At 38.8% G+C, this 27,530-nt stretch overlaps 1 protein-coding gene across 4 annotated transcripts in view; it reads right to left on the reverse strand.

Annotated features, from left to right (window-relative positions):
• The window catches only part of thbs4b (thrombospondin 4b), a 62,346-nt gene that overhangs the window by 31,920 nt on the left and 2,896 nt on the right, over positions 1 to 27,530 (reverse strand). For 2 of the 4 annotated variants that reach the window (XR_012049267.1, XM_061927290.2), the window contains 2 exons: positions 4,968 to 5,165; positions 22 to 275 (listed from right to left, as the gene is read on the reverse strand). Coding sequence is in view for 3 of the 4 variants with exons in the window: in XM_061927290.2 (XP_061783274.1) it covers positions 22 to 275; positions 4,968 to 5,165 (452 nt within the window). In the remaining variant the exon portion in view is untranslated. Of the gene's footprint in view, positions 1 to 21; positions 276 to 3,090; positions 3,214 to 3,663; positions 3,792 to 4,967; positions 5,166 to 27,530 lie in introns of those variants that run through there. The other 2 variants (XM_061927292.2, XM_061927293.2) reach the window with 2 other exon arrangements.

Genomic DNA, 27,530 nt, shown 5'->3' on the forward strand with positions numbered 1-27,530 from the left:
TGAAGGGCATGGGGGGGTAACCTGGTCTTTGGTCAACATAGTCTTCAGCTCCACCATGCTGTAGCCTGCTGGCAAACCCTGGAAAGCGGCGGGGAGATCCCGGATGGTCTCCACCAGCTTGCAGTCCAGATGTAAGTCGACTCCACCCGCACCGCCGGGCTGCTGGAGACCCCTCAGGTGGAACAAAAGCTTGTGGACCTGACCGTCTGCCAGCACCAGATTGTTGAAGGTCACAGAGCTCGTCCTCTTGTCCGTCCGCAGGTAGCGCAGCACGCCTGTGGGAGGGAACCAGGAAGTGACACAAATGAGAGAGGGATAATGAAAATTATAACCACTAATTATTATTATTCCATCCATTTACTACCACTTGTCTCTCTTGGAGTTGTTGGGGGGCGGGGTATGTGTGTGGGTGGAGCCTTTACCAGCATAAATTATTTATATATATTTTTTTGCTTAAAAATTTTATTTGCATATTTTTAATTAATAAGCACACTCATATAAAACGTTTTTGCTGGATAGGTTGGGTAGCTACCTATTTATATATATATATATATATATATATATATATAAAGTGGCAAAAAGTATATAAAGTGGCAAAAAGTGACAAAAACATTAATGAATTTCATCCCTTCTGGTATATTTAAAAAAAAACTAGTAAAATAAAAATAAGAAAATAAAAGCTAAATACATTTTGTTAAAAAAACAACAGCAAAGTGTTACATTGTTTTGCACAATCGTACCAACTAACCTAAAGCTTTTCAGCATTGAATTTATTTTATATTTGTCTTACAAGTATTTATTCCAGCCTTGCCGGACCTAGCGTGGCGTAGTAAAAAAGTAAAAAAAACAAATGATTAAATAAAAATTGTAAAAACAAAATTAAATTTTAAAACAATTTTTCCATGCTTTGAAATGGTGCGGTTAATTCATGGAATTTTCTTCGCTAACGGCCATAATGTTTTGTTAAAGTTAAAGTACCAATGATTGTCACTCACACACTAAGTGTGGTGAAATTTGTCCTCTGCATTTGACCCACCCCTTTGTTCACCCCCTGGGAGGTGAGGGGAACAGTGGGCAGCAGCAGTGGCCACGCCCGGGAATAATTTTTGGTGATTTAACCCCCAATTCCAACCCTTGATGCTCAGCCAAGCAGGGAGGTAATGGGTCCCATTTTTATAGTCTTTGGTATGACTCGGCCGGGGTTTGAACTCACAACCTACCGATCTCAGGGCAGACACTCTAACCACTAGGCCACTGAGTAGGTATTGTATTGTATTGTATTCAGCAAATCATTGGGATTCAACACAAGCAAAGACTCTGAAATGGCGTGTTATTGTTTGTGCTATGGCGCCATCATTTGGATGAATTTGCTCACTGCAGGTGCAACGGGTTGAACGTCTACAGTATTTACTTCCCTTTTAGTGCTTTAAACCGGAAGTACACGTGCCGTTTCGTCTTTTAGTTCTCCTTAGCGTTTCTACTCGTGTTATGCCCGTTTGATTGTAGACTCTTACTGGAGCCTTGTGGCGAAAGGAAAATACTACACTTGATTTGTTTAGGCACTTCCGGGTTGACGATGTCAGGAAGTCAGTTCATGAGACAATTGAGAAGCAGACACGTTGTGTTAGCTCTTACAAGCCTTGGAAAAGATAAGTCTGTAAGTAAACTGTTTGACTTGTTTATATAACTCATTATTAAGGAGGAAAGTGGTTCAATTTGATAGTAAGATGTTTATTGAAAAACAATTTTTGTGCACTGTTTTAATGGATGTTTTGAGGACTTAAAATGGCTGCCAGTCATATATTTCCACCATTGAAATAGTTTCAACATTCAGAAGTATTTATTTGATGATAGTATTGTATATTTGTGTAAAGCTAATATTTACATATTGTTTATTACATTTCAGTATGTTATTTGAATCACATAGATTATACATTTATCATTGTGTGCATTTCAGTTTTACAAAAAGACAAAGCAAGATCAACGACAATAAAGAGCCTAAATGGATTCATCGTTCGTTCACGTTAGCTGTCTGCCAAGCTGTATAACCTCATTACATATAGTGAGGGCAAAACAACTCGTATGGGTTCTTTATCCATCAGTCCAAACGTTTTTAAGTTTTACAATATAACTAAAGCAATTCATACTTACTAAACTGCCCCATGTGTGATGTCTGTAGGGGGGTTTTCATGCATATTTGCACGTGCTATCATAATGGTATGAAGTTAGCGTCATTAGCATTAGCTAAGATACTAACAAGTTTACAAGTGTCTGTGTTAGTATTATTAATTTACAATGGCATTCCTTTTGTATTGTTTCAGTTTCGTAAATTCACCAAAACATCACCGTGGAGTTTATGAGTCTGTTTAGCTGATTGGAGAGCGAGCTTCTGCAGCTAGTGGGTCCATGACGATAACTCGTTTTACTGCCGTGTTACAGGCATCGTTTGTAAACAATTAAGGTATAAGCGTAAATAAGCATTTACAAAACCTTTTGTGTAAATATAGGGTCTCTGCAGGTTTCAACTAAGACTTTTTTAAGACCATAATGAATACAATTTAAGACCCATTTCACATCGATAAAGGCAAACAAGTACAAAAGACTGGAAGGAAAATTGGAGGCCCGGAATTATATATGAATTTATTCACAGCTCTTTCAGATTGGAATACAAAATGCTTAACCTAATTAAAAACACCAGACACCTCTGTGTTGTGAACCAAGATTTGTTTGGATGTCAGAATAAAAAAAATTGCCCGGGCAGCACGGGTAGTTCCGTTGTGTAGTTACGTTACAGCGTCCTCAAAAATCTAAACATTTCAAAGTGAGACTGAAATTTATGCATGATTTAAATAAAAGCAACTTCAACAGATTTTTAAGACCTTTCAAAATCATATTTAAGACATTTTATGAGATTTTAGGAGAATTTAGACATTTTAAGGCCTTAAATTCAAATGATTGAATTTAAGACTTTTTAGACTCCGCGGATACCCTAAAATAACTCACTTCACAACGAATATATCTGCGGCTTATAGTGCGGTGCGGCTAATATATGGGTAAAAAAAAGTCTTCCAAAATTTAGTGGATGCATACTTGCCAACCCTCCCGAATTTTCCGGGAGACTCCCGAAATTCAGCGCATCTCCCGAAAACCTCCCGGGACAAATATTCTCCCGAAAATCTCCCGATTTTCAGCTGGAGCTGGAGGCCACGCCCCCTCCAGCTCCATGCGGACCTGAGTGAGGACAGCCTTTTTTTTATGACGGGAGGACCACAGGGTGACAAGAACTAAATCATCCAGACTAGAGATAAATTGTATTATTATGTTTATCTTACCTAAAAATAAATATATTTATTAATTAAAAAAAAAAACAAAAAAAATTTTTTACTATATTTTGCTAAAAACATCAAAATTAGTTGTATTTTTATTCGTATTTTTTCTGACTCCTTATTACATCCAGCCATAGAATTATTGTAACTCCCTCCAAATAGCACGGACACAATGGCTTTCGTAAACTGATTTATTTGAAGGCTTCCTTTCCCTTCAAATTCACCGTGAAAACTGAAATAAAATAAAGCACGTTATAAATGTAAAAATAACAACATGCACAGCATGTGGATCGAACATTTACCAAAGTAAATACAAACAGAAGTGACAAACAAATACCTCGTTGGCCTGCATGCTTCTTTTAGGAGGAAATTGTGATCTTCAGGCTCTTATAGCCCAAATGCTTGGAGTCCTTGTGACACTTTTTAGTCTTTGGGACAGTCAGTCTCTCTCTTTCTGCCTTCACATGGCATCAAAAATGTTTACTCATACCCGGAAGTAGCTTCCTTACATCAGACGACAGACCAAACGAGACACTTCAAAATAAAAGTATGCCCACAAACTTAACAAAAAAGCATGAAATTACATTTTTGACCATAGTAACTTAAATATAGCCTTCTTATGAACTTTTATGCATTTTGATTTGAATTCCCTTTTATGAACTTAACTTATTATTCTGTTTTTAGAGAAATAAAACAAATTATAATAATTATTAGTAGCAACAGTTACAATTATACATTAAAATAAACATATTGGAAATAATTAATAATTAAATGATCATAATAATTCTTTTAAAATGACCATATTTAATTATTAAAATAATTGCTTGTTTATCAACAACTTTAGCATTTTATTCATCACATTTTGAAGCTCTCAGAAGCCAAGTTATGTTATATTCCTTAAGATTTATTTATGCAAGTTTGAAGTATCAATTATCTAAACACAGTTTTGTTTGCATATTTTGAGGATATATATATATATACACATATATATATATATATATATATATATATATATATATATATATATATATATATATATATACATGTTTGAAATACTTGACTTGGTGAATTCTAGCTGTCAATATACTCCTCCCCTATTAACCACGCCCCCGCCCTCAACCACCCCCCCAACCCCCACCTCCCGAAATCGGAGGTCTCAAGGTTGGCAAGTATGAGTGGATGCGACTCATACACCGATGGTCTGGAAAACACGGAAAATGTAAACTTAATCACATCTCTAGGGGACTTTCTTTCTGCATGTCTTGTCAACATATTGTCAATAATTGATCAAATCAAATAGCATAACAAGTACAAAAAATTTGTAGGCTTGTGCGTATGAAGCGTTACATTTTTGTCAGTGTAAGCTGTTTGCCCGGAGACAACATCAGCATTAAAGGTTTACACCATAATTAAAGTCACAAAGAGCATCCATGCGTGGTTGACCATGGTTATGCAACGCTTATTCAGCGCTCTGATTCATTTATGAAGAGTGCTGCAATAAAGTTGGCACATTTGCATTAATAAACAGCCAGTGAATGCTTATTTGTGCGTCGTTATAAACTGCCAGATGACAGATTCTTTATTTATTAACATAATGGTAATCACCGATGCTTTTTGAATATGTGGAGAAATATGAGCTACCTTTGTTGAGTTTGCCCATCACGGTGAACTCAAAGTGCTTGCTGTTGTCCCGGGGATTGTACAGGCCGAACACCGTGGTTCCGGTCTTGGGTTGCAACTTGAAGGAGGCCAGGATGAAAGCCTCGTTGGCCCCCTGCTCGACAAGACCCCCCTGCAGCAGGTCCGGCAGGCAGTCGGGCGAGTTGAGCAGATCATACACTGTTGACGGAGGATGCTGTGAGATGAATATTTAGCAACCTGGGGCCGTGCACAGATCACAGAGTAAACAACACCAGGAATCGTCAAGAAGAGCATGTTGTCAATCAAAAAGCGCACCGACGCTTATCTGCGATCAGATCTGTTTATTTGCCCATGTCTCCAGACCCGTCGTGGCAGTTTCGGCGAAAAACAGCCGACGGCGTACACTTGAGGTCACGGTTATCCTTTAATGATGTGACTTCGGAGCGTGCCAAGCCACTTGAGGATGTGGGGTGGATGTGTGGGCCGCCATCTGCACACATCATTAATGCATAAGCAGCCCGAAAACCCCCCCCCCCCAAAAAAAAACAGCAGACGGTGAGGCCCTCTATCGCGAGTGAGCAAAATTGCTCCCAAATGCTTGACAAAAAGTGTCCCTCGTCGGCATCTTGCTCGCTTCGTTGCAACTGAAACTAAACTTAAAGTGCCAGCATCATTTTGCACTAAAGAGGAACTCTTAAAGCTTTCGGGAATGTAATAGGATTTTGTACAAAAAATGGTCAGCAGTGGTCTCAAACTCAATTTACCTGGGGGTTGCTGGAGGTAGTATCGTGTATTTACCGTATTTTTCGGACTATAAGTCGAGGTTTTTTTCATACTTTGGCCGTGGGTGCGACGTATACTCCGGAGCGACTTATGTGTGAAATTATTTACACATTATTGTAAAATATCAAATAATATTAATTATCTCATTCGCGTGAGCGACAAAGCAAATGTCCGCAATCGTCACTCACATGCCAACCAATAAGAATTCGGCGGGGGCAAGTCATGGCAGAAGTGCATTGTGGGATTTGGAATGCTAACTGCTATATGCTATACGCTACTGTCGGAGCTATTAAAATAGATCATAGCAACATTGGCGGTAACTTATAAAAACTGAGAAGGGCTGAACTAAAATGGCACCGAAAAGGAAATCATATACTGCAGATTACAAGCTGGACGTAGTGAAATATGCACCAGAAAACGGCGATCGAGCAGCAGAAAGAATGAACGCTAGCGGCGCATACCAGGAGCGACACCGAGGAGGAAGATTTCATGGGATTTAGCTATCGGGTGTGACAGATTGTTTGGTAAACGTATAGCATGTTCTATATGTTATAGTTATTTGAATGACTCTTACCATGATGTGTTACGTTAACATACCAGGCACGTTCTCAGTTGGTTATTTATGCCTCATATAACGTACACTTATTCAGCCTATTGTTCACTATTCTTTATTTATTTTAAATTGCCTTTCAATTGTCTATTCTTGGTGTTGGATTTTATCAAATAAATTTCCCCCAAAAATGCGACTTATACTCCAGTGCGACATATATATGTTTTTTTTCTTCTTTATTGTGCATTTTCGGCCGGTGCGATGTATACTCCGGAGCGACTTATTGTCCGAAAAATACGGTACTTCCCTTTGGTGCTTTAACCCGGAAGTACACGTGCCGTTTCGTCTTCTAGTTCGTATGGATTTTTTATTCATCAGTCCAAACACTTGTAAGATTTACAATACAACTAAAGCAATTCATACTTACTAAACTGTCCCATGTGCGTACTTGCCAACCCTCCCGATTTTCCCGTGAGACTCACAAATTTCAGTGCCCCTCCCGAAAATCTCCCGGGGCAACCATTCTCTCGAATTTCTCCCGATTTCCACCCGGACAACAATATTGGGGGCGTGCCTTAAAGTCACTGCCTTTAGCGTCCTCTCTCACCTGAAAAGGAGACTATTATATATGTCTCCGTTATCCATAGGTTTATCTATAACCCATAAAGTAGGCAGGCACGGAGCTATTTCTCCGCATGTGTTTATTCCAGCCGGCACATTAATACACCGACACACAACATCCGGATTCCCATCATGCATTGCTTCTAAATTACGGCAAGTAGTAATGTTCAAAAACATAACAGAGACGAAGCAGAAGAACGACGAAGAGACATGGCGACGACGAGTAAGAAGAAGAAGTACGCTTGCAAGTTCCAAAATGATTGGAAAAAGTAATATCAGTTCATCCAGGACAGCTCGAAGGGGAAGGGGCTGCCTACACATTTTGTAGATCAGACTTCTCCATTGAACACGGTGACCGAACGGATATACTCATTCATGAACGGATTATTTATATATATATCAGTGACGTGCGGTGAGGTTCATGGCTGGTGAGGCACTGACTTCATCACAGTCAGATTTACAAACATATGAACCCTAAAGAGTATCTTATTCACCATTTGATTGGCAGCAGTTAACGGGTTATGTTTAAAAGCTCATACCAGCATTCTTCCCTGCTTGGCACTCAGCATCAAGGGTTGGAATTGGGGGTTATTAAATCACCAAAAATGATTCCCGGGCGCGGCGCCGCTGCTGCCCACTGCTCCCCTCACCTCCCAGGGGGTGATCAAGGGGATGGGTCAAATGCAGAGGACAAATTTCATTACACCTAGTGTGTGTGTGACAATCATTGGTACTTTAACTTAACTTTAACTTTACACATACAAACTGTACATACCAGAGGTGGGACCAAGTCATTGTTTTGCAACTCACAAGTAAGTCTCAAGTCTTTGCCCTCAAGTCCGAGTCAAGTCCCGAGTCAAGACAGGCAAGCCCTGAGTCAAGTCCAAAGTCAAGACTGGAAAGTCTCAAGTCAAGTCCTAAGTCCTGCATTTTGAGTTTCGAGTCCTTTCAAGTCCTTTTAACCACAGACTAATATATTAACACAGATTGTGTATGCTTTTCAAACGCTGTATTTATTTATTAAAACAAGTGCATTTTAAATTGCAGGAAAGAAAATTGTGCTGACATTGCACTTCATAATAGCACTATTAACCAGTCATTTTAAACATTAACTCATTCCTATACAGAACAAGCACATTGAAAAATAAAGTGCAAATGTACTTATTTGTACAAAAGTGTTAACATTGAAAAAACATGACATATACGTGAACATAACAAAAAAGTTGTACTTTTTATATGTCAGGGCCCTATGCTGCATTGCATTTGCAAAAGACCAAATTAGCCAAGAGTCTGTCAGTCATTTGTGCACGATGGGGGCGTAGTATGATGCCACCATGGCTGAAAACTCGCTCCACTGGAGCACTGGAGGCAGGCACTGCCAAGACTCTCATGTCCACTCGTAACAGTGAAGGAAGAGTCTTCATGTTCAATGCCCAGTACAAAAGGGGGGAGAGAGTTTTTTTGGGTTGGTGCACTACTTGTAAGTGTATCTTGTGTTTTTTATGTTGATTTAATTAAAAAAAAAAAAAAAAAATATATATATATATATATATATATATATATATTTCTTGTGCGGCCCGATACCAATCGATCCACGGACCAGTAGCGGGCCGCGGCCCGGTGGTTGGGGACCACTGAGGTAAACAACCAACAGTATGTCAGAAAGCTAGCTAAAACGGTACACATAATCATAATATAGTATACATTTTAACTGACCTTTATTTGACTATTTTTGTCTTTTTTTAGGTGGCTAAAATACGCGGTGCTGCTGACTGCCGTCTAACGTTACGTGTGATATATTGACTAACCCTGCTTAAAAAAAATCACTGAACAAAAAGTATGAATAAGGTAGTGAACTGCAACAGATTCCCGTGTTTGCAATAACGTTATAACGTTAGCAGTGAGTTTACAGCCTCACTGATTTAACTACACAGCAAATAAAAGTCACGTTACTTAGCCAATAAACGTTATCTTACAGTCAAAACTTACCGTTCTTTGTGCAACTTCAAATGCCGGACGAAGTTGGAAGTTGTTTCCTCTCCATCAGTAATTTTCGAACCGCATGTGTTGCATATTGCAAACCGTTTTGTGTTGACCACCTCGTAATTTTTATACCCAAACGAAATTATTTTAGGTATCATTTTTTGTTCACTGGCGTGTGGTTTGGACATGTCTTCTTCGTTGGTTGTCCTGCAATTTGATTAGATGAATGCTGTGTGATGAAAACAAAGTAGATCTAATTTGATTGGCTATTGTACTGAGACCACACCAGCTGACACACGCAGCGCTGATAGACAAGTACACAATGAAAAATACGGAGCGCTCCCGAATAACTTTTTCATCTTTGGGTTTTGGGGAAAGTAGCAAGTCATGTCAAGTCATGTCAATTCAAAAGGCTCAAGTCCAAGAGAAGTCACAAGTCATTGATGTTAAAGTCTAAGTCGAGTTGCAAGTCTTTTTATATTTTGTCAAGTCGAGTCTAAAGTCATCAAATTCATGACTCGAGTCTGACTCGAGTCCAAGTCATGTGACTCGAGTCCACACCTCTGGTACATACTGTATGAAACTACAAAATAACAAACACGGAGGCTCCAGTTTACACGAGGACCACTTTATTTACCTTCTTTCAAAAACTTCCGCTCAACTCCAACGCTCTTAGCGCCTTCAAAAAAAGAGCTCAAGGCATATACTGTTTAACAGCGCATAACAGGAACTTAACATCACAAAGAGGAAAGCCCATAAAAATAGGTTACAAAAGTTATTTAATAAGAAGCCAAAAAGTGCAAAAACAATAATGTTCGTGTTGGAGGAGTTGTGAATTAGGTACACCTGCAGTCGGCAGGTGTACCTAATGTTGTGGCCCTGCAGTCATTCACAACTCCTCCAACACGAACATTATTGTTTTTGCACTTCTTGGCTTCTTATGAAATAACTTTTTTAAATAGATTCAATCTTGCATGTGGAAAGTTTAAGTGTGGGCTTTAGTTGATATAACACTCCCGTCAGGGGGTGCAAATTCTACGGCGGGGGTGCAGGAGGCGGGACTACTGGAGCCTCAGCCAGTGCGTCTTTTGCAGCCGTTTTATGATCGCTCAGCACAAGAAACACGTTACACACATACAGTTGTTGACAAAATACACTGTACATTATATACCTCAGCTAACTAAACTATGGAAATGTATAATATAATTCATATAGCAATACGGTCTCACTGCACAGCAGGCCAGCAGTTAGCCAAGTCCGGAATCCATGTTGAGGCACTGAGTGACGTGCCTCAACTGGCTGCTGTTCACCACACCGTCTCTTCTCAGTATTTGAACGGCAAATGTGAAAATTCAGCGATTTTAAATAAAAATAATCTAAAACGGGTGAAGTTAAATGGAAAATAACTTTATAGTATAATCACTGGATACATATAACAATTTAATAAAAAAAAAAATCTTTTTAAATTTTTTTTCTTTCCATGATGGCGTCACTGATATATATATATATATATATATATATATATATATATAAGAAATACTTGAAAATAAATACCCCCCCCCACACACACACCTCAACACCCCCACCCCCATCTCCCGAATTCGGAGGTCTCAAGGTTGGCAAGTATGCCCATGTGTGATGTCTGTAGGGGGGTTTTCATGCATATTTGCACGTGCTATGTAGTTAGCGTCATTAGCATTTGCTAATATGTTAGCACGTGTACAAGTGTCTGTGTTAGTATTATCAACTTACAATGGCATTCTTTTTGTATTGTTTCAGTTCCGTAAAGTCACCAAAACGTCACCCTGGAGTTTATGAGTCTGTTTAGCTGATTGGAGAGCGAGATTCTGCAGCTAGTGGGTCCATGACGATAACTTATGTTTTTTTTTTATCAGTTGTTTTACTGCCATGTTACAGGCATTGTTTGTAAACAATTAAGGTATGTAAATAAGCATTTAAAAAACCTTTTTGTGTAAATAACTCACTTCACAACGAATATATCGGTGGCTTATATATGAAGGCATTTTTTTTCTTCCAAAATTTTGTGGATGTGGCTCATATACCGGAAAACACATGAAATATAAACTTAATCACATCTCTAGGAGACTTTCTTTCTGCATGTCTGTAGTATTGGGGTGAGGCTGGGCCACACAAGACATTCACCTCAAAATCCCGTTTTAACCATATGACTAGAGATGTCCGATAATGGCTTTTTTGCCGATATCCGATATTCCGATATTGTCCAACTCTTAATTACTGATTCCGATATCAACCGATTCCGATGTATACAGTCGTGGAATTAACACATAATTATGCCTAATTTTGTTGTGATGCCTCGCTGGATGCATTAAACAATGTAACAAGGTTTTCCAAAATAAATCAATTCAAGTTATGGAAAAAAATGCCAACATGGCACTGCCATATTTATTATTTATTATAAGTGCATTATTTTTTTAACATGCCTCAAAACAGCAGCTTGGAATTTAGGACATGCTCTCCCTGAGAAAGCATGAGGAGGTTGAGGTGGGCGGGGTTGAGGTCGGGGGGGGGGGGGGGGGGGGGAGTTAGTGCTGCAAGGGGTTCTGGGCATTTGTTCTGTTGTGTTTATGTTGTGTTACGGTGCGGATGTTCTTCCGAAATGTGTTTGTCATTCTTGTTTGGTGTGGGTTCACAGTGTGGCGCATATTTGTAGCAGTGTTAAAGTTGTTTATATGGCCACCCTCAGTGTGACCTGTATGGCTGTTGACTAAGTATGCCTGGCATTCACTTGTGTGTGTGAAAAGCCGTAGATATTATGTGACTGGGCCGACAAGCAAAGGCAGTGCCTTTAAGGTTAATTGGCGCTCTGTACTTCTCCCTACGTCAGTGTACACAGCGGCGTTTTAAAAAGTCATACATTTTTCTTTTTGAAACCGATACCGATAATTTTGAAACTGATACCGATAATTTCCGATATTACATTTTAAAGCATCTATCGGCCGATAATATCGCCAGTCCGATATTATCGGACATCTCTACATGTGACCACAATTGAAATCTACTCCGACCAGCAGCTATAGTGACCTTTAGTATGGTTGACCTTACTGAAGTTGTTAAAAATGTAAAATCGAATATTAAAAAAAATCTATATTTTGACGCTGTTGAGTTCCCCAGGAGATGGTCAGAGACACCTCTGCTTGCTTAAGGGTAGTTGCTCTTCGCGTTGACCAATGTGTGTTTGTTGTGTTGTTATTGTTGTGGTTTCACCATTATTTGAGTTAATGGCTAGTGATATTCAAGATTGCCATAATTGCCATAATACATTTAACTATTACAGTGGTACCTCAACTTAAAAGTGAGGTACCCCAACTTTTGTTTTGAGATAAGAGCTGTCTCTCGGTTAATTGGGTTGCAAACAAATAAAGGGAGTTACAAGCAATCATCCCCCCATTAGTTACCCCAGCAAATGTCACCGTGAAGCCCGTAAGATCCGCCCAAAACATCTTGGTCTTACTCGCTAGCATTAGTTTATAGATATAGAGCAGGGGTCCTCAAACTACGGTACGTCCCGCCAGCATCCAAAATCCATCAAAATTAACATTTAATATATTTTTTTTATTACTATTTTTTAAAATCTGTCCTTTCTAATCCATTTTCTACCGCTTGTTACTAACCGTGTCTCCTAGCAAATCAAATATTGTCTAAATATGCATTTTCTCATTGATAACATTACATCGCGCTCGCGCCACAGCAAGTGCGCGCTCTTTCTGTCAATTAGTTCGTGAGGAATATATATAGGAATATATATATATATATATATATATATATATACAGCTCGGCCCCCGGCCAAATTTTTTTTAACCCAATGCGGCCCCCGAGTCAAAAGTTTGGGGACCCCTGAGCTAGAGGTTGACATAACTTTATTTTCCAAAGCATATCACTGCTAGTCAGCACCATACTGAAGCAGAATGAGTCTAATACCAAAAGAGAATGCTGAAAATAATACCTAAATGTACCGTACTTTTGGGAATATAAGCCGCTACTTTTTCCTACGCTTTGAGCCCTGCGGCTTATAAAATGACGTGGCTAATTTATTTGCTAACGGTCACTATGTTTTGTATTCAACAAATAGTTTTCAACAGACACTGAAAAGGTGTGTCATTGTTTGTGCTATGGCGCCATCTTTTGGACAAGTTTGCTTACTGCAGGTGTGGCAGGGTGAAAATACACTTCCTGTTTTATCGCCTGGAACCAGAAGTAACACTGTCGATAGCGTTTCTGCTCGAAAGGATTCCTCATTCATCACTCTAAGCAACATTTATACGTTTTACAATATGAAAAGTTAAAGTTAAAGTACCAATGATTGTCACACACACACACTAGTTGCGGTGAAATTATCCTCTGCATTTGACCCATCCGCATATTCACCCCCTGGGAGGCAAGGGGAGCAGTGAGCAGCAGCGGTGGCCGCGCCCATGAATCATTTTGGTGATTTAACTGCCAATTCCAACCCTTGATGCTGAGTACCAGGCAGGGAGGTAAAGGATCCCATTTTTATAGTCTTTGGTATGACTTGGCCGGGGTTTGAACTCACAACCTACCGATCTCAGGGCGGACACTCTAACCACAAGGCCACTGAGCAGGTTCAATATAACTAAAACACTTCCTGCTTAGGGGTGTTTTAATGCATATTTGTACATGTTATGGTAACGTAATCAAGCTAGTGTCAATAGCGTTAGCAAATACGCTAACACGTTTACAAGTGTCTGTGTTGGTAGTGTTAACTTACAATGGGAGTATTTTTGTATTGTTTCAGCTTCGTAAATTCACCAAAACGTCACCGTGGAGTTATGAGTCTGTTTAGCTGATTGGAGAGCTTTGACGATGACTTCTGATTTGTTTGAGCTCCCGTTTTACTGCCATGTGACAGGCACCGTTTGGAAACAATTAAAGTATGTAAATAAACATTTACAAAATCAAAATTTGTCTTAGGCTTATAGTGGTTCGGCTAATATACAGTATGTGAAATCTTCTCAATTTTGGTGGGTGCGGCTTAAATACCGGTGCGCTCTATATGGTATATATGGAAACGCTGCTGATGGTGTGTTTGACGGAGAAGCAGCTGGAAGGCGATACCATAGACACCCGCTCAATAATGTAAACGCAGTATGTTATCGTTACTTTGTAAAACTACTGTACATGCTATTGCAGTGTTTTTCAACATTTTTTGATCCAATGCACATTGTTTGCGTTGAAACAATCCGGAGGCACACCACCAGCAGAAATCATTCAAAAACGAAACTCAGTTGACAGTAAAAAGTTGTTGTTGCAGTTGTTGGATATGACTTTAAACCATAACCAAGCATGCATCAATATAGCTCTTGTCTCAAAGTAGGTGTACTGTCACCACCTGTCACATCACGCCGTGACTTATTTGGAGTTTTTTTTGCTGTTTTCCTGTGTGTCGTCCAGCATTCTGTTTTTGTTTACTTTGTAGCCAGTTCAGTTTTAGTTTCGTTCTGCATAGCCTTCTCTAAGCTTCAATGCCTTTTCTTAGCGGCACTCGCCTTTTGTTTAATATTGGTTTAAGCATTAGACACAATTTTACCTGCACGCTGCCTCCCGCTGTTTCCGACATTTACGAAGCAATTAGCACCGGCTGCCACCTACTGCATACTTGCCAACTTTGAGACCTCTGAATTCGGGAGATGGGGGGACGCGGTTGAGGTGGGGAGGCGGATTTTGGGGGTGCGGGGTTTGGAGGTAGCGGGGGGTGTATATTGTAGCGTCCCGGAAGAGTTAGTGCTGCAAGAATCTGGGTATTTGTTCTGTTGTGTTTATGTTGTGTTACGGTGCGGATGTTCTCCCAAAAAGTGTTTGTCATTCTTGTTTGGTGTGGGTTCACAGTGTGGTGCATATTTGTAACAGTGTTAAAGTTGTTCATACGGCCACCCTCAGTGTGACATGTATGGCTGTTGATCAAGTATGCCTTGCATTCACTTATGTGTGTGCAAAAGCCACATATATTATGTGACTGGGCCGGCACGCTGTTTGTATGGAGGAAAAGCGGAGGTGACGACAGGTTGTAGAGGATGCTAAAGGCAGTGCCTTTAAGGCACGCCCCCTATATTGTTGTCCGGGTGGAAATCAGGAGAAATTCGGGAGAACTGTCAGAGTATGTTGGTGACAAACCCCAAGATGCAGAGAAGGCGGAAGGCATTGTGCGGGAAAACATGATTTAATTTAACACTATAGCAAAAAAACAAACAAAAGGGTACAAACTTGGCTATGAACTAAAATAGCACAAAGGCTAACTGTCGACAAGAAACAAAAACACTTACTGTGACACGAAGGAACTATAACATGAGCAGAGTGAACAAAAGTAGACAGAGCTACAACGACAAGTATTATGACAGGTAGTAGTGACAACAAGTATTAGCGACAATAATCCAGCACTGACTGGAGGGGAAGGCAGGTTTAAATAGCAGCTGGCTGATTGACACCAGGTGTGGCCAGGTGCCAATCAGTCGCAGCTGAGGGGAAGCAGCACTCAGGGAGACAATGAGGAAATAACCAAAATAAGAGCGTTGACAGGAAATGACAAAGGAAAAACTAAAACTTGACCAAACTGTCAGGGACAAGCCTGACAAGAATGGTTGCCCCGGGAGATTTTCGGAAGGGGCACTGAAATTCGGGAGTCTCCCAGGAAAATCGGGATGGTTGGCAAGCATAACTTACTGATATGGAAGAGTATTACACGTTTACTTTGCCGAGCTCTTGATAACACCGACACTCAACAACAACACATCATTTGCAGATTATAATTACTGGTTTGGAAAAAATATTTTTAACGCAAATAGGTGAAATTAGACAATCTCCCACGGCACACCAGACTGTATCTCACGGCACACTAGTGTGCCGCGCCACAGTGGTTGAAAAACACTGTGCTATTTTATGCTTTTTTTCATCCAATATTTCTCCTCTAAGAGTGAGATTTTTCTCTTTACAAGTACATGTTTAAATGATGGTGTTTGGGGAGGGCCAAGCACCAATTAGATTGTGTGTCTCTGCGTTTCTGCTATGTGTGAGTGACAGGCAAACAATCTCTACCTGGCTCAGGAAGAAATCTTTTGGCGCCATCAGTCGATCTGTGTGTAAAAATCTCCAGACTCCAAATAAAAGATTTTCAAGGGGGAGAAAGAAAAACACCGAGCAGCATAACCACCATCTTTGTTCAGTCAAAATGTAATAAATCGCCTCGCTTTTTGCGCAATTTCCTGCCAGGTGTTAAGTCATCAAGATAGCCTGGAGGGTGTTATACAACTCCTCTTTGACTTGTGTGTACTAAAAGTCATGAGGGATAGTCGTACCACATTGAGCTCAATACACACAAGTGTGTTTAAGGTTTACACTCGCACACACACGCACAACATTTTGTAGCGTTCATAAGTCTTGTGGACAGAGCGTTTTGTGTGGGTCAGGGTCGTCGTACACCAGAGAGCCAGAGAAAGTACCTTATTTCACCCGGTAATAAAGCTCTTCGTAAAGCAAAAAGTAGTTTTTCTTGAAGGCCATAAAGTGAATTTGTGTCTTTTTCACTCCGCTGCTTGAATCAATCACCGACACCAGAAGGCAAGCAGGGCTTCATTCCGCACATTAAGGCTTAACAAATACCTCACTTTGGATTAGGACTGCTCTCTCGTCTCTTTAAGTACAGCAAAAAAAACCCTCTAAAGTTGTTGGACAATTTGGCCCCCCAAAAAAACGCATCTCTGAGGTCTAACACAACTTTGAATTTCAAAGTGCATTCACGAAAAAAACAACAACCCCGCAGCAGTTCGGCAAGCATCAAAGGATTCATGAGCATTTTCTTTGGCTTTTTTGTTACACTTATTCCAAAAAAAATCCAGAAAAAGAATAATATACACCGGTGGACTCACTTTCACAGCATCACAATGTTTTATCGGTTTCATGTTTTACTTCTTTTTACACTGGTGTGAATAAGAAGGAAGTGTTTCAGATTTTTCAGAATATCCTTTTGAGAACAAGCATCATCTGCAGTTGATATCAACTCCATTTTCAAACCCCTCATTCTACAAAGTTTTAGATTGACGAATAAAAAAAATTGGTAACACTTTAGTATGGGGAACACATATTCACCATTAATTAGTTGCTTATTAACATGCAAATAAGTAACATATTGGCTCTTAATTAGTCATTATTAAGTACTTAGTAATGCCTTATTCTGCATGGCCTTATTATACAACCAGTAAGCCATTAACTAAGAGTCTTCCCTCAATAACCTCAGAGTTATTGCTTATTAGTAACCCTAACCCAAACCCTAACCCTTATATGTTCCCCTAGTACAGGGGTCGGCAACCCGCGGATCCGGAGCCGCATGCGGCTCTTTGATCACTCTGATGCGGCTCAGCAGCTTACTTGCTGAACCCCCCAATTTTCCCGTGAGACTTCCGGATTTCAGTGCCTCTCGCAGAAAACTCCCGGGATTAATATTCACCGATTTTCACCCTTAAAGCTATAATGAGGGCTTGCCGTGATGGTACAACATTTGGCGCCCTCTACAATCTGCATTGACAGCGTGCCAGCCCAACCCTTGCTATACAATATATATCATCTGCTTGCACACGTAAGTGACAGCAAGGCATACTTGGTCAACAGCTACACAGGTTACACTGACGGTCATCATATAAAACAACTTTAACACTCTTACTAATAATGCGCCACACTTTGAACCAAAACCAAACAAGAATGACAAACACATTTCGGGAGAACATCTGCACCTTAACACAATATAAACACAACAGAATACCCAGAATCCCATGCAGCCCTGACTTTTCCGGGCTACGTTATACACCCCTGCTACCACCAAACTCCGCCCCCCCCCTCTGTGCGTCGGTTGGGGTGGGCGGGGTTTGGTAGCAGGGGTGTATAATGTATCCCGGAAGAGTTAGGGCTGCATGGGATTCTGGGTATTTGTCCTGTTGTGTTTATTTTGTGTTACGGTGCAGATGTTCTCCCGAAATGTGTTTGTCATTCTTGTTTGGTGTGGGTTCACAGTGTGGCGCATTATTAGTAAGAGTGTTAAAGTTGTTTTTTTTATACCGCCACCGTCAGTGTAACCTGTGTGGTTGTTGAGCAAGTATGCCTTGCTGTGACCTACGTGAGCAAGCGGAAGCCCCATACAACATGTGGTGAATCAGGCACGCTGGTTGTAGTGGGTGCTATATGCTGTAACATCACGGCACGCATGACGCTGACAAGCGTTATTCATTAAAAACCCGCGTGCCGCACCAGCTCAAAAAATCCTTATAAAGGTGTGGGCAGCGTGTCTGAGACCCCAGGTTTGTACAAAGCAAAACAATTTTTTATATGCAGAGTTATGTCATTTAAAATTTCAAAAAAATTTTGCGCTCCCATTGTTTTCTATAATTTGTGAAACTGGTCAAAATGGCTCTTTGACTGGTAAAGGTTGCCAACCCCTGCCCTAGTGTCCAAATAACTCTAAATTAAGTCTTTGTTACTTTAATAAGCAACTAACTAATGGTGAATATGTTCCCCATACTAAAGTGTTACCAAAAATGTGTTTGGTGTACGACTTTTGTCTTTGTGTACGAACGTTTCATTCATCCATTGTGTGCTTCACAGTGTGGTCATCTTGTGCTCGGCAGCACATGCATTGTCAGCAGAGCAGTGCCGTTGTTAGCTAATGTGCTCATTTTTATATCGTGTTGCTTTTAGTGTTGTCCCGATAGCAATATTTTGGTACCGGTGCCAGTACCGAAATTATTTAGATACTTTTCGGTACGTTTCTAAATAAAGGGCACCACAATAAATTGCATTATTTTTTTTATTTTAACAAAAAATCTTACGGTACATTAAACTGCAACGTGCAAAGGCGCAGGACTAAATTTGACCAAATGGTGGGGACTATCAGAGGCATACAGTCAGGGAACAGGCTGCCAGCCCATGTCAGAAACTGGGACACCTATTTAACATTTAAAACTGCACTGATACACTGGTTGAAAACTAATCAGACATGCACGCACAATTAGATTATTCACATGTTTTTTGGTTTGTTGTTTGTTTTATTTTTTTAATTTAGTTTTTTGCTCATGGTCTGTGCTTATGGTATGCTTGTAATGTGTAATGTTTTCCATCCATCCATTTCTACCGCTTATTCCCTTTGGGGTCGCGGGGGGGGGGCGCTGGAGCCTATCTCAGCTACAATCCGGCGGAAGGCGGGGTACACCCTGGACAAGTTGCCACCTCATCGCAGGTGTAATGTTTTGTGATTTATGTATTCTTTTGTATCATGACCTGTTGAATGTTTACTGTATTAACCTGCCTTAGGACAACCGATGAAAAATAGCTATTGTGCTAACTCCGGCAGTTTTACATTGTTGCTCTATGTTGATGAATATGCATTGTCCTAATTCAAATAAATATGTTTATTATTGCAAGTTTGTCCTTAAATAAAATAGTGAACATACTAGACAACTTGTCTTTTATTAGTAAGTAAACAAAAAGGGCTCCTAATTTAGCTACGTATGCAGTAACATATTGTGTCATTTTCCATTCTATTATTTTGTCAAAATTATTAAGGACAAGTGGTAGAAAATGAGTTATTAATCTACTTGTTCATTTACTGTTAATATCTGCTTACTTTCTCTCTTAACATGTTCTATCTACACTTCTGTTAAAATGTAATAATCACTTATTCTTCTGTTGTTTGATACTTTACATTAGTTTTGGATGATACCACAAATTTGGGCGGACCGGTACTTTTCAAAGGCGGTATAGTACCGAATATGATTCATTAGTATCGCGGTATACCGTACAACCCTAGTTGCCTTTAAGTGTTCTTTTACCTTTTTACAACATTGTTGTAGTTTTGACAGCTTAATAGGAATCCAAAGAAAGTAATGTACAAGCAATGTGTGGTTTGAAGCATTCAGGAAGTATCCACAGCGTTGTCGACTCTGCTTCTCCTCCTCCTTCCCCTCCCGCCATTTTTTATTCCTAATCAGAGTTTTGTGATTTCAAATTGAGAGTGCACCACAGTGCTAGTGACAATGTTTGTATGTGTGTGTGTGTGTGTGTGTGTGTGTGTGTGTGTGTGTGTGTGTGTGTGTGTGTGTGTGCTTGTGGCATGAGAACCTTTCAACTAGTTGTTGTTTTGGCTTTGTTGTTAAATATAAATTGTATCCATCACACGCTTTTTACGATTGTTTGATATACAGTGCTGTATAGCGCCCTATATTGTGTTCAAAGTGTATAAACTTTTACTAAAATATAGACTTTTCTCAAGGCTGCAACCCATTTTTCATGTGCACACAAGCGATAGAAAATGGATGGATGGATGGACATTGTTTCTTAACATTTTCTATTTATAAACCCTGTTCAAAAACCGATTAAGTTCATAAATCGAGGTTCCACTGTAGTTCTGTTGTCATAGTCACACATTTCGGTAAAAAAACAACAACCTTGTTATGCAAAACACAAATGTCCACCGCAGTGGACGCTGGTTTTAAGGTGGATATAAATCAGTTAACACTTTACCTGTACAATTTTACACAAGGTTATTTCTGTTTTCACTATTTTTAAGGGAAACTATTCTAGATTTAATCAGAATTGTTAAGATTGTGACTAAACATCAAGGCAGACTGATTTGTGTTTTTTTTTTACATTTATTGGTATTCTTTTTTAACTGTACATATTTACGAATGTAAAAAAACAACAACCCAAAAAACAATGCATCTGCAACGCAAAATCACGTTTGCCTATTAAACACTGTGCATTTTCTTTTTTTGCGTCTTATTAATAGTAACAGTTTATTTATCTTTACAGTTGTTTGTAAAAACTTAAATAGTTACTTTAAAGGGGAACTGCACTTTTTTTGGAATGTTGCTTGTCATTCACAATAATTATGAAAGACATGACAACGGAAGTATTTCTTTATTAATGCAATCTAATTTGTAAATAAACGTTAATAAAAATCTGCTTACAGCGAAGCCAATGGGAGGCATCTCTATTTCGCTCATAATATCCAATAAAAAAAAATTAAAAAAACATCCAAAAAGCGCCAACAATGCTACATCTACATTTCTTGATTTGAATAGTGATATTGTTATTACAAGTGCTAACGCAGACAAACTATTTATAGCGGCTCCGTGATCATGAGCTTGTATGTAGGGTTTACATCATCGAGTGGCAAGCTGCTTCCTCGCTTCCCTGCTCCCTGGAAGTTTATTGTAAATTATAAATCATGCATCTCACCTGGATAGAAGAAGGCCGAGGACGCATTGCGACAAGTTGGTAAACTTTGACAGCCAAATTAGACTCGGAAATGGCGAGAAAGACCCGAAAAGACACTTGGCTCCACCTCCCTTTTCTTTGTGAGGATTTTGAGTCATTCTTCATCTAAATGGGAATATATATATATATATATATATATATATATATATATATATATATATATATATGTATGTGTGGGAAAAAAAATCACAAGACTATTTCATCTCTACAGGCCTGTTTCATGAGGGGGGGTACCCTCAATCATCAGGAGATTTTAATGGGAGCATTCGCATACCATGGTTTGTATAGGGCACAGAGTGGGTGGGTACAGGCTGGCGTAGGGGCGTGGTGATTGGCTCATGTGTTACCTAGGAGGTGTTTCCGTCTATGGCGGCATGCTGTTACAATTTCGCTGCGCTTGTTGAGGGATGACAGGTCTGGACGGTAAATAATAAACAGTTTCTCTTTCAAGCATAGGTTGCATCTTTTATTACCACTATTGTAAGGTGTGCTGGATGCAAGAATTTGCCATGTTATTGAATATTCAACATTATTGTCTTTGAGGTCCCAAATGTGTTTGCTGAGTTCTGTGGTATTTCGCAGGTTTTGGTTCCTGAAAGAAGCCTTGTGATTGTTCCATCTGGTTTTGAATTCTCCCTCGGTTAATCCTACATATGTGTCGGATGTGTTAATGTCCTTGCGTATTACCTTAGATTGGTAGACAACTGATGTTTGTAAGCACCCCCCGTTGAGAGGGCAATCAGGTTTCTTTCGACAGTTACAGCCTTTGTTGGTTTTGGAGTCGCTCTGTCCGGGGGCCGACGGCTCATTTGCAATTGTTTTGTTGTGGTTTGAGATGATTTGTCGTATATTGTTCATGCAGCTGTAGCTCAATTTAATGTTGTTCTTGTTGAATACTTTTCTTAGGGTGTTGTCTTTGGGAAAGTGTTTGTCAATCAGATTGAGGAATTTGTGTCCAATGTTAGTTGAGACGTTTTTGCTGTATGGGGGGTTGTACCAGATGATGTCGTTTCGTTTTCTGTTCTTTTTTGGCTGGTTTCCTGGCGTGGGTTCATAGGTGAGGGTGAAATTGTATCCGCTTTCATCAAGGGCTTTTTGGTACGGGGGGGTTGCTTGGTCAAATTCAGCTTTGCTAGATGACAGCATCGATAGCCTTTTATTGATTCCGGTAGGTATTCTTTTATATATATATATATATATATATATATATATATATATATATATATATATATATATATATATATATATATATATATATATATATATATATATATATATATATATATATATACATATATATATATATATATATATATATATATATATATATATATATATATATATATATACATACATATACAGTATGTATATATATATGTACAGTATATGGTTTTTAGTTAATTAAAATTATATATATATTATACATACATATATGTATTGTTACTTTGCATTCAGTTCAGTCCAGTTCAGTTTATTTCGAACATGCATACAATAAAATTACAATGTAATGCATCATATATTTCCAGTTGTTTCAACATACACATATATGTGTATGTGTGTGTATATATATATATATATATATATATATATATATATATATATATATATATATATATATATATACAATAGTTTTTTTTTATTACGTGAAAGTTAATAAGGTAAAAAAAAAGTGATGCATCTACAGTAAAAATTTATATTGTAAAACATAAACAATGGTTAACTTATATTAACATGTTTGACAATAAAACACGTTAAAACTATTTCGGTATTTTCCGGACTATAAGCCGCTACTTTATTCCCATCTTTGAACCCTGCGGCTTATAAAACGATGAGGCTAATTTTGGATTTTTCTTCGCTAATGACCACAATGTTTTGTATACAACAAATCATTTTCATATAACACTGACAGAGACACTGAAAAGGTGTTATTGTTTGTGCTTCGGTACCATATTTTGGATGCGTTCACTCACCGCTGGTGCTGTGGTTTGAAAATGTACATCCTGTTTTGTACTTTGAACCAGAAGTATAACCGTCCATAGCATTTCTGATCAAAATAACTCGTTATCACTCCAAGCAACGTTTGTAAGTTTTACAATATAACTAAAACTATTCATACTTACTAAACCGTCTCATGTGTGATGTCTGTAGGAATGTTGTCATGCATATTTGTACGTGCTATTGTAATGCAATCAAGGTGGCGTCGCTAGCATTAGCGATTATGCTAACACGTTTACAAGTGTCTGTGTTAGTATTATTAACTTACAATGGCATTCTTTTTGTATTTTTTTCTGTTTCGTAAATTCATCAAAACTTCACCGTGGTCTCATTGAGTCTGTTTAGCTGAATGGAAAGCCGGCTTCCGCAGCTAGTGGGTCCATGACGATGACTTCTGTTTGGTTTGATCATCAGTTTCACTGCTGTGTGACAGGCACCGTTTGGAAACAATTAAGGTATGTAATTAAACATTTACAAAACCTTTCGTATCCGTTTATGTCTGCGGCTTATAGTGTGGTGCGGCTGGTATATGTAAACATATTTATTTCTTCTAAATTTTGGTGTGTGCGGCTTGAATTCCAGTGTGCTCTATAGCCCGGAAAATATGTTTTTGATTAATCACATTTTGGAATTTTGATTGATCATGAATAATGTTAGTAAATTACTCGAATGCATAATTCAAATGAACTGCAAAAAAGACCCCTATATTCACACAAATGCAACATTATTAGGGATGTCCGATAATGGCTTTTTGCCGATATCCGATATTCCGATATTGTCCAACTCTTTAATTACCAATACCGATATCAACCGATACCGATATCAATCGATACCGATAATCAACCGATATATACAGTCGTGGAATTAACACATTATTATGCCTAATTTGGACAACCAGGTATGGTGAAGATAAGGTACTTTAAAAAAAATTTAATAAAATAAGATAAATAAATTAAAAACATTTTCTTGAATAAAAAAGAAAGTAAAACAATATAAAAACAGTTACATAGAAACTAGTAATTAATGAAAATTAGTCAAATTAACTGTTAAAGGTTAGTACTATTAGTGGACCTGCAGCACGCACAATCAAGTGTGCTTACGGACTGTATCCCTTGCAGACTGTATTGATATATATTGATATATAATGTAGGAACCAGAATATTAATAACAGAAAGAAACAACCCTTTTGTGTGAATGAGTGTGAATGAGTGTAAATGGGGGAGGGAGGTTTTTTGGGTTTGTGCACTAATTGTAAGTGTGTCTTGTGTTTTTTATTTTGATTTAATGAAAAAAAACAAAAAAAAACGATACCGATAATAAAAAAAACGATACCGATAATTTCCGATATTACATTTTAACGCATTTATAGGCCGATAATATCGGCAGGCCGATATTATCGGACATCTCTAAAAATTATTGTCAGAATCTCATACACGGAACATATTTTAAAAGTTTTCCTTGAGTGTACGTTGTTTATATGTTGAAAATGTGCTAAGAGTTTCATTTTAAAGAGGAACTTTATCACCAGACCTATGTAAGCGTCAATATATACCTTGATGTTGCAGAAAAAAGACCATATATTTTTTTAACCGATTTCCGAACTCTAAATGGGTGAATTTTGGCGAATTAAACGCCTTTCTATTATTCGCTCTTGGAGCGATGACGTCACATCGGGAAGCAATCCACCATTTTCTCACTTTCGTCGATGTGTTGTCGGAGGGTGTAACAACACGAACAGGGACGGATTCAAGTTGCACCAGTGGCCCAAAGATGCGAAAGTGGCAAGAAATTGGACAACATTTGTTCAAAATACGAGGCTGTGGGGAAAGCTGACGAAATGGTCAGTCATTTGTTCCGCACACTTTACTGATGAAAGCTATGCTACGACCGAGATGGCAAGAATATGTGGATATCCTGTGACACTCAAAGCAGATGCTGACATCAACTCCAAAACTGGACGGATCAGCTTTCAGGAAAAGAGAGCGGATGAGGGTATGTCTACAGAATATATTAATTGATGAAAACTTTATTCATTACTCGTGGTTTTACGTAAATTATTATACATAAACTGTGTTTACCAATAATTTAGCTTAAAAACATTAATTTTTTCAATCATTCGAGTACATTCGGGTAGTCTTGTGTAATGCAGTATTTTGTTTCTATTTAGGTATGGTTAACCTGAGTGCTGAAATCGTGGAAAAATATGGGCTGTCTGCACTCTCAAAGTGCATGTTGTTGCCAAATGTATTTCATATGCTGTAAACCTAGTTCATAGTTGTTAGTTTCCTTTAATGCCAAACAAACACATACCAATCGTTGGTTAGAAGGCGATCACCGAATTCGTCCTCGCTTTCTCCCGTGTCGCTTGCTGTCGTGTCGTTTTCGTTGGTTTCGCTTGCATACGGTTCAAACCGATATGGCTCAATAGCTTCAGTTTCTTCTTCAATTTCGTTTTCGCTACCTGCCTCCACACTACAACCATCCGTTTCAATACATGCGTAATCTGTAGAATCGCTTAAGCCGCTGAAATCCGAGTCTGAATCCGAGCTAATGTCGTTATACCTTGCTGTTCTACCCGCCATGTTTGTTTGTGTTGGCATCACTGTGTGACGTCACAGGAAAATGGACGGGTGTATATAATGATGGTTAAAATCAGGCACTTTGAAGCTTTTTTTAGGGATATTGCGTGATGGGTAAAATTTTGAAAAAAACTTCGAAAAATAAAATAAGCCACTGGGAACTGATTTTTAATGGTTTTAACCCTTCTGAATTTGTGATAATGTTCCCCTTTAAGTGCTTTGGGGAAGTATTTAGAAGTGACATTCCCTCACAGAGCTGCACTGACGTTTGCATCGACCTGATCACTGACCGAACAATAACCCATGCTGCGCTTCAGTTAAGATAAAGGAGCATGCCAGTTAAAGCGTGATTAATTTGGGTGTATATTAGATCAATGCAATATTTTTTGTGATTAATTATGTGTTGTTTTGGAAAACAAAATATATATATATTTATTTATTTTCAATCACTCGTTGTAGCGATTTCACTTTGACAGCCCTAATGTAAACATTACCTGTAGCGTTGACAAATCTAATACGGTTGCGACAGTTTGACCCTGTAATGCAGGGGTCCCCAAACTTTTGGACTTGGGGGCCACATTGCGTTAAAAACATTTGGCTGGGGGCCGGGCTGTATATGTGTATATGTATGTATATATACAGTACAGGCCAAAAGTTTGAACACACCTTCTCATTCAATGCATTTTCCTTATTTTCATGACTATTTACATTGTAGATTGTCACTGAAGGCATCAAAACTATGAATGAACACATGTGGAGTTATGTACTTAACTAAAAAAAAGGTGAAATAACCAAAAACATGTTTTATATTCTAGTTTCTTCCAAATAGCCACCCTTTACTCTGATTGCTGCTTTGCACACTCTTGGCATTCTCTTGATGAGTTTCAAGAGGTAGTCACCGGAAATGGTTTTTACTTCACAGGTGTGCCTTATTAGGGTTGATTAGTGGAATTTCTTGCTTTATCAATGGAGTTGGGACCATTAGTTGTGTTGTGAATGAGAAGGTGTGTCCAAACTATACATATACAGTCGTGGTCAAAAGTTTACATACACTTGTAAAGAACATAATGTCATGGCTGTCTTGAGTTTCCAATACTTTCTACAACTCTTTTTTTTTTTTGTGTTAGAGTGATTGGAGCACATACTTGTTGGTCACAAAAAACATTCATGAAGTTTGGTTCTTTTATGAATTTATTATGGGTCTACTGAAAATGTGACCAAATCTGCTGGGTCAAAAGTATACATACAGCAATGTTAATATTTGCTTACATGTCCCTTGACAAGTTTCACTGCAATAAAGCGCTTTTGGTAGCCATCCACAAGTTTCTGGTTGAATTTTTGACCACTCCTCTTGACAAAATTGGTGCAGTTCAGCTAAATTTGTTGGTTTTCTGACATGGACTTGTTTCTTTAGCATTGTCCGCATGTTTAAGTCAGGACTTTGGGAAGGCCATTCTAAAACCTTCATTCTAGCCTGATTTAGCCACTTTTGACGTGTGTTTGGGGTCATTGTCCTGTTGGAACACCCAACTGCGCCCAAGACCCAAACTCCGGGCTGATGATTTTAGGTTGTCCTGAAGAATTTGGAGGTAATTCTCCTTTTTCATTGTCCCATTTACTCTCTGTAAAGCACCAGTTCCATTGGCAGCAAAACAGGCCCATTGCATAATACTACCACCACCATGCTTGACAGTATGAGTGGTGTTCCTGGGATTAAAGGCCTCACCTTTTCTCCTC

This window comes from Nerophis lumbriciformis, linkage group LG32 (assembly GCF_033978685.3).
Source record: "Nerophis lumbriciformis linkage group LG32, RoL_Nlum_v2.1, whole genome shotgun sequence".
Classification (NCBI taxonomy): domain Eukaryota; kingdom Metazoa; phylum Chordata; class Actinopteri; order Syngnathiformes; family Syngnathidae; genus Nerophis; species Nerophis lumbriciformis.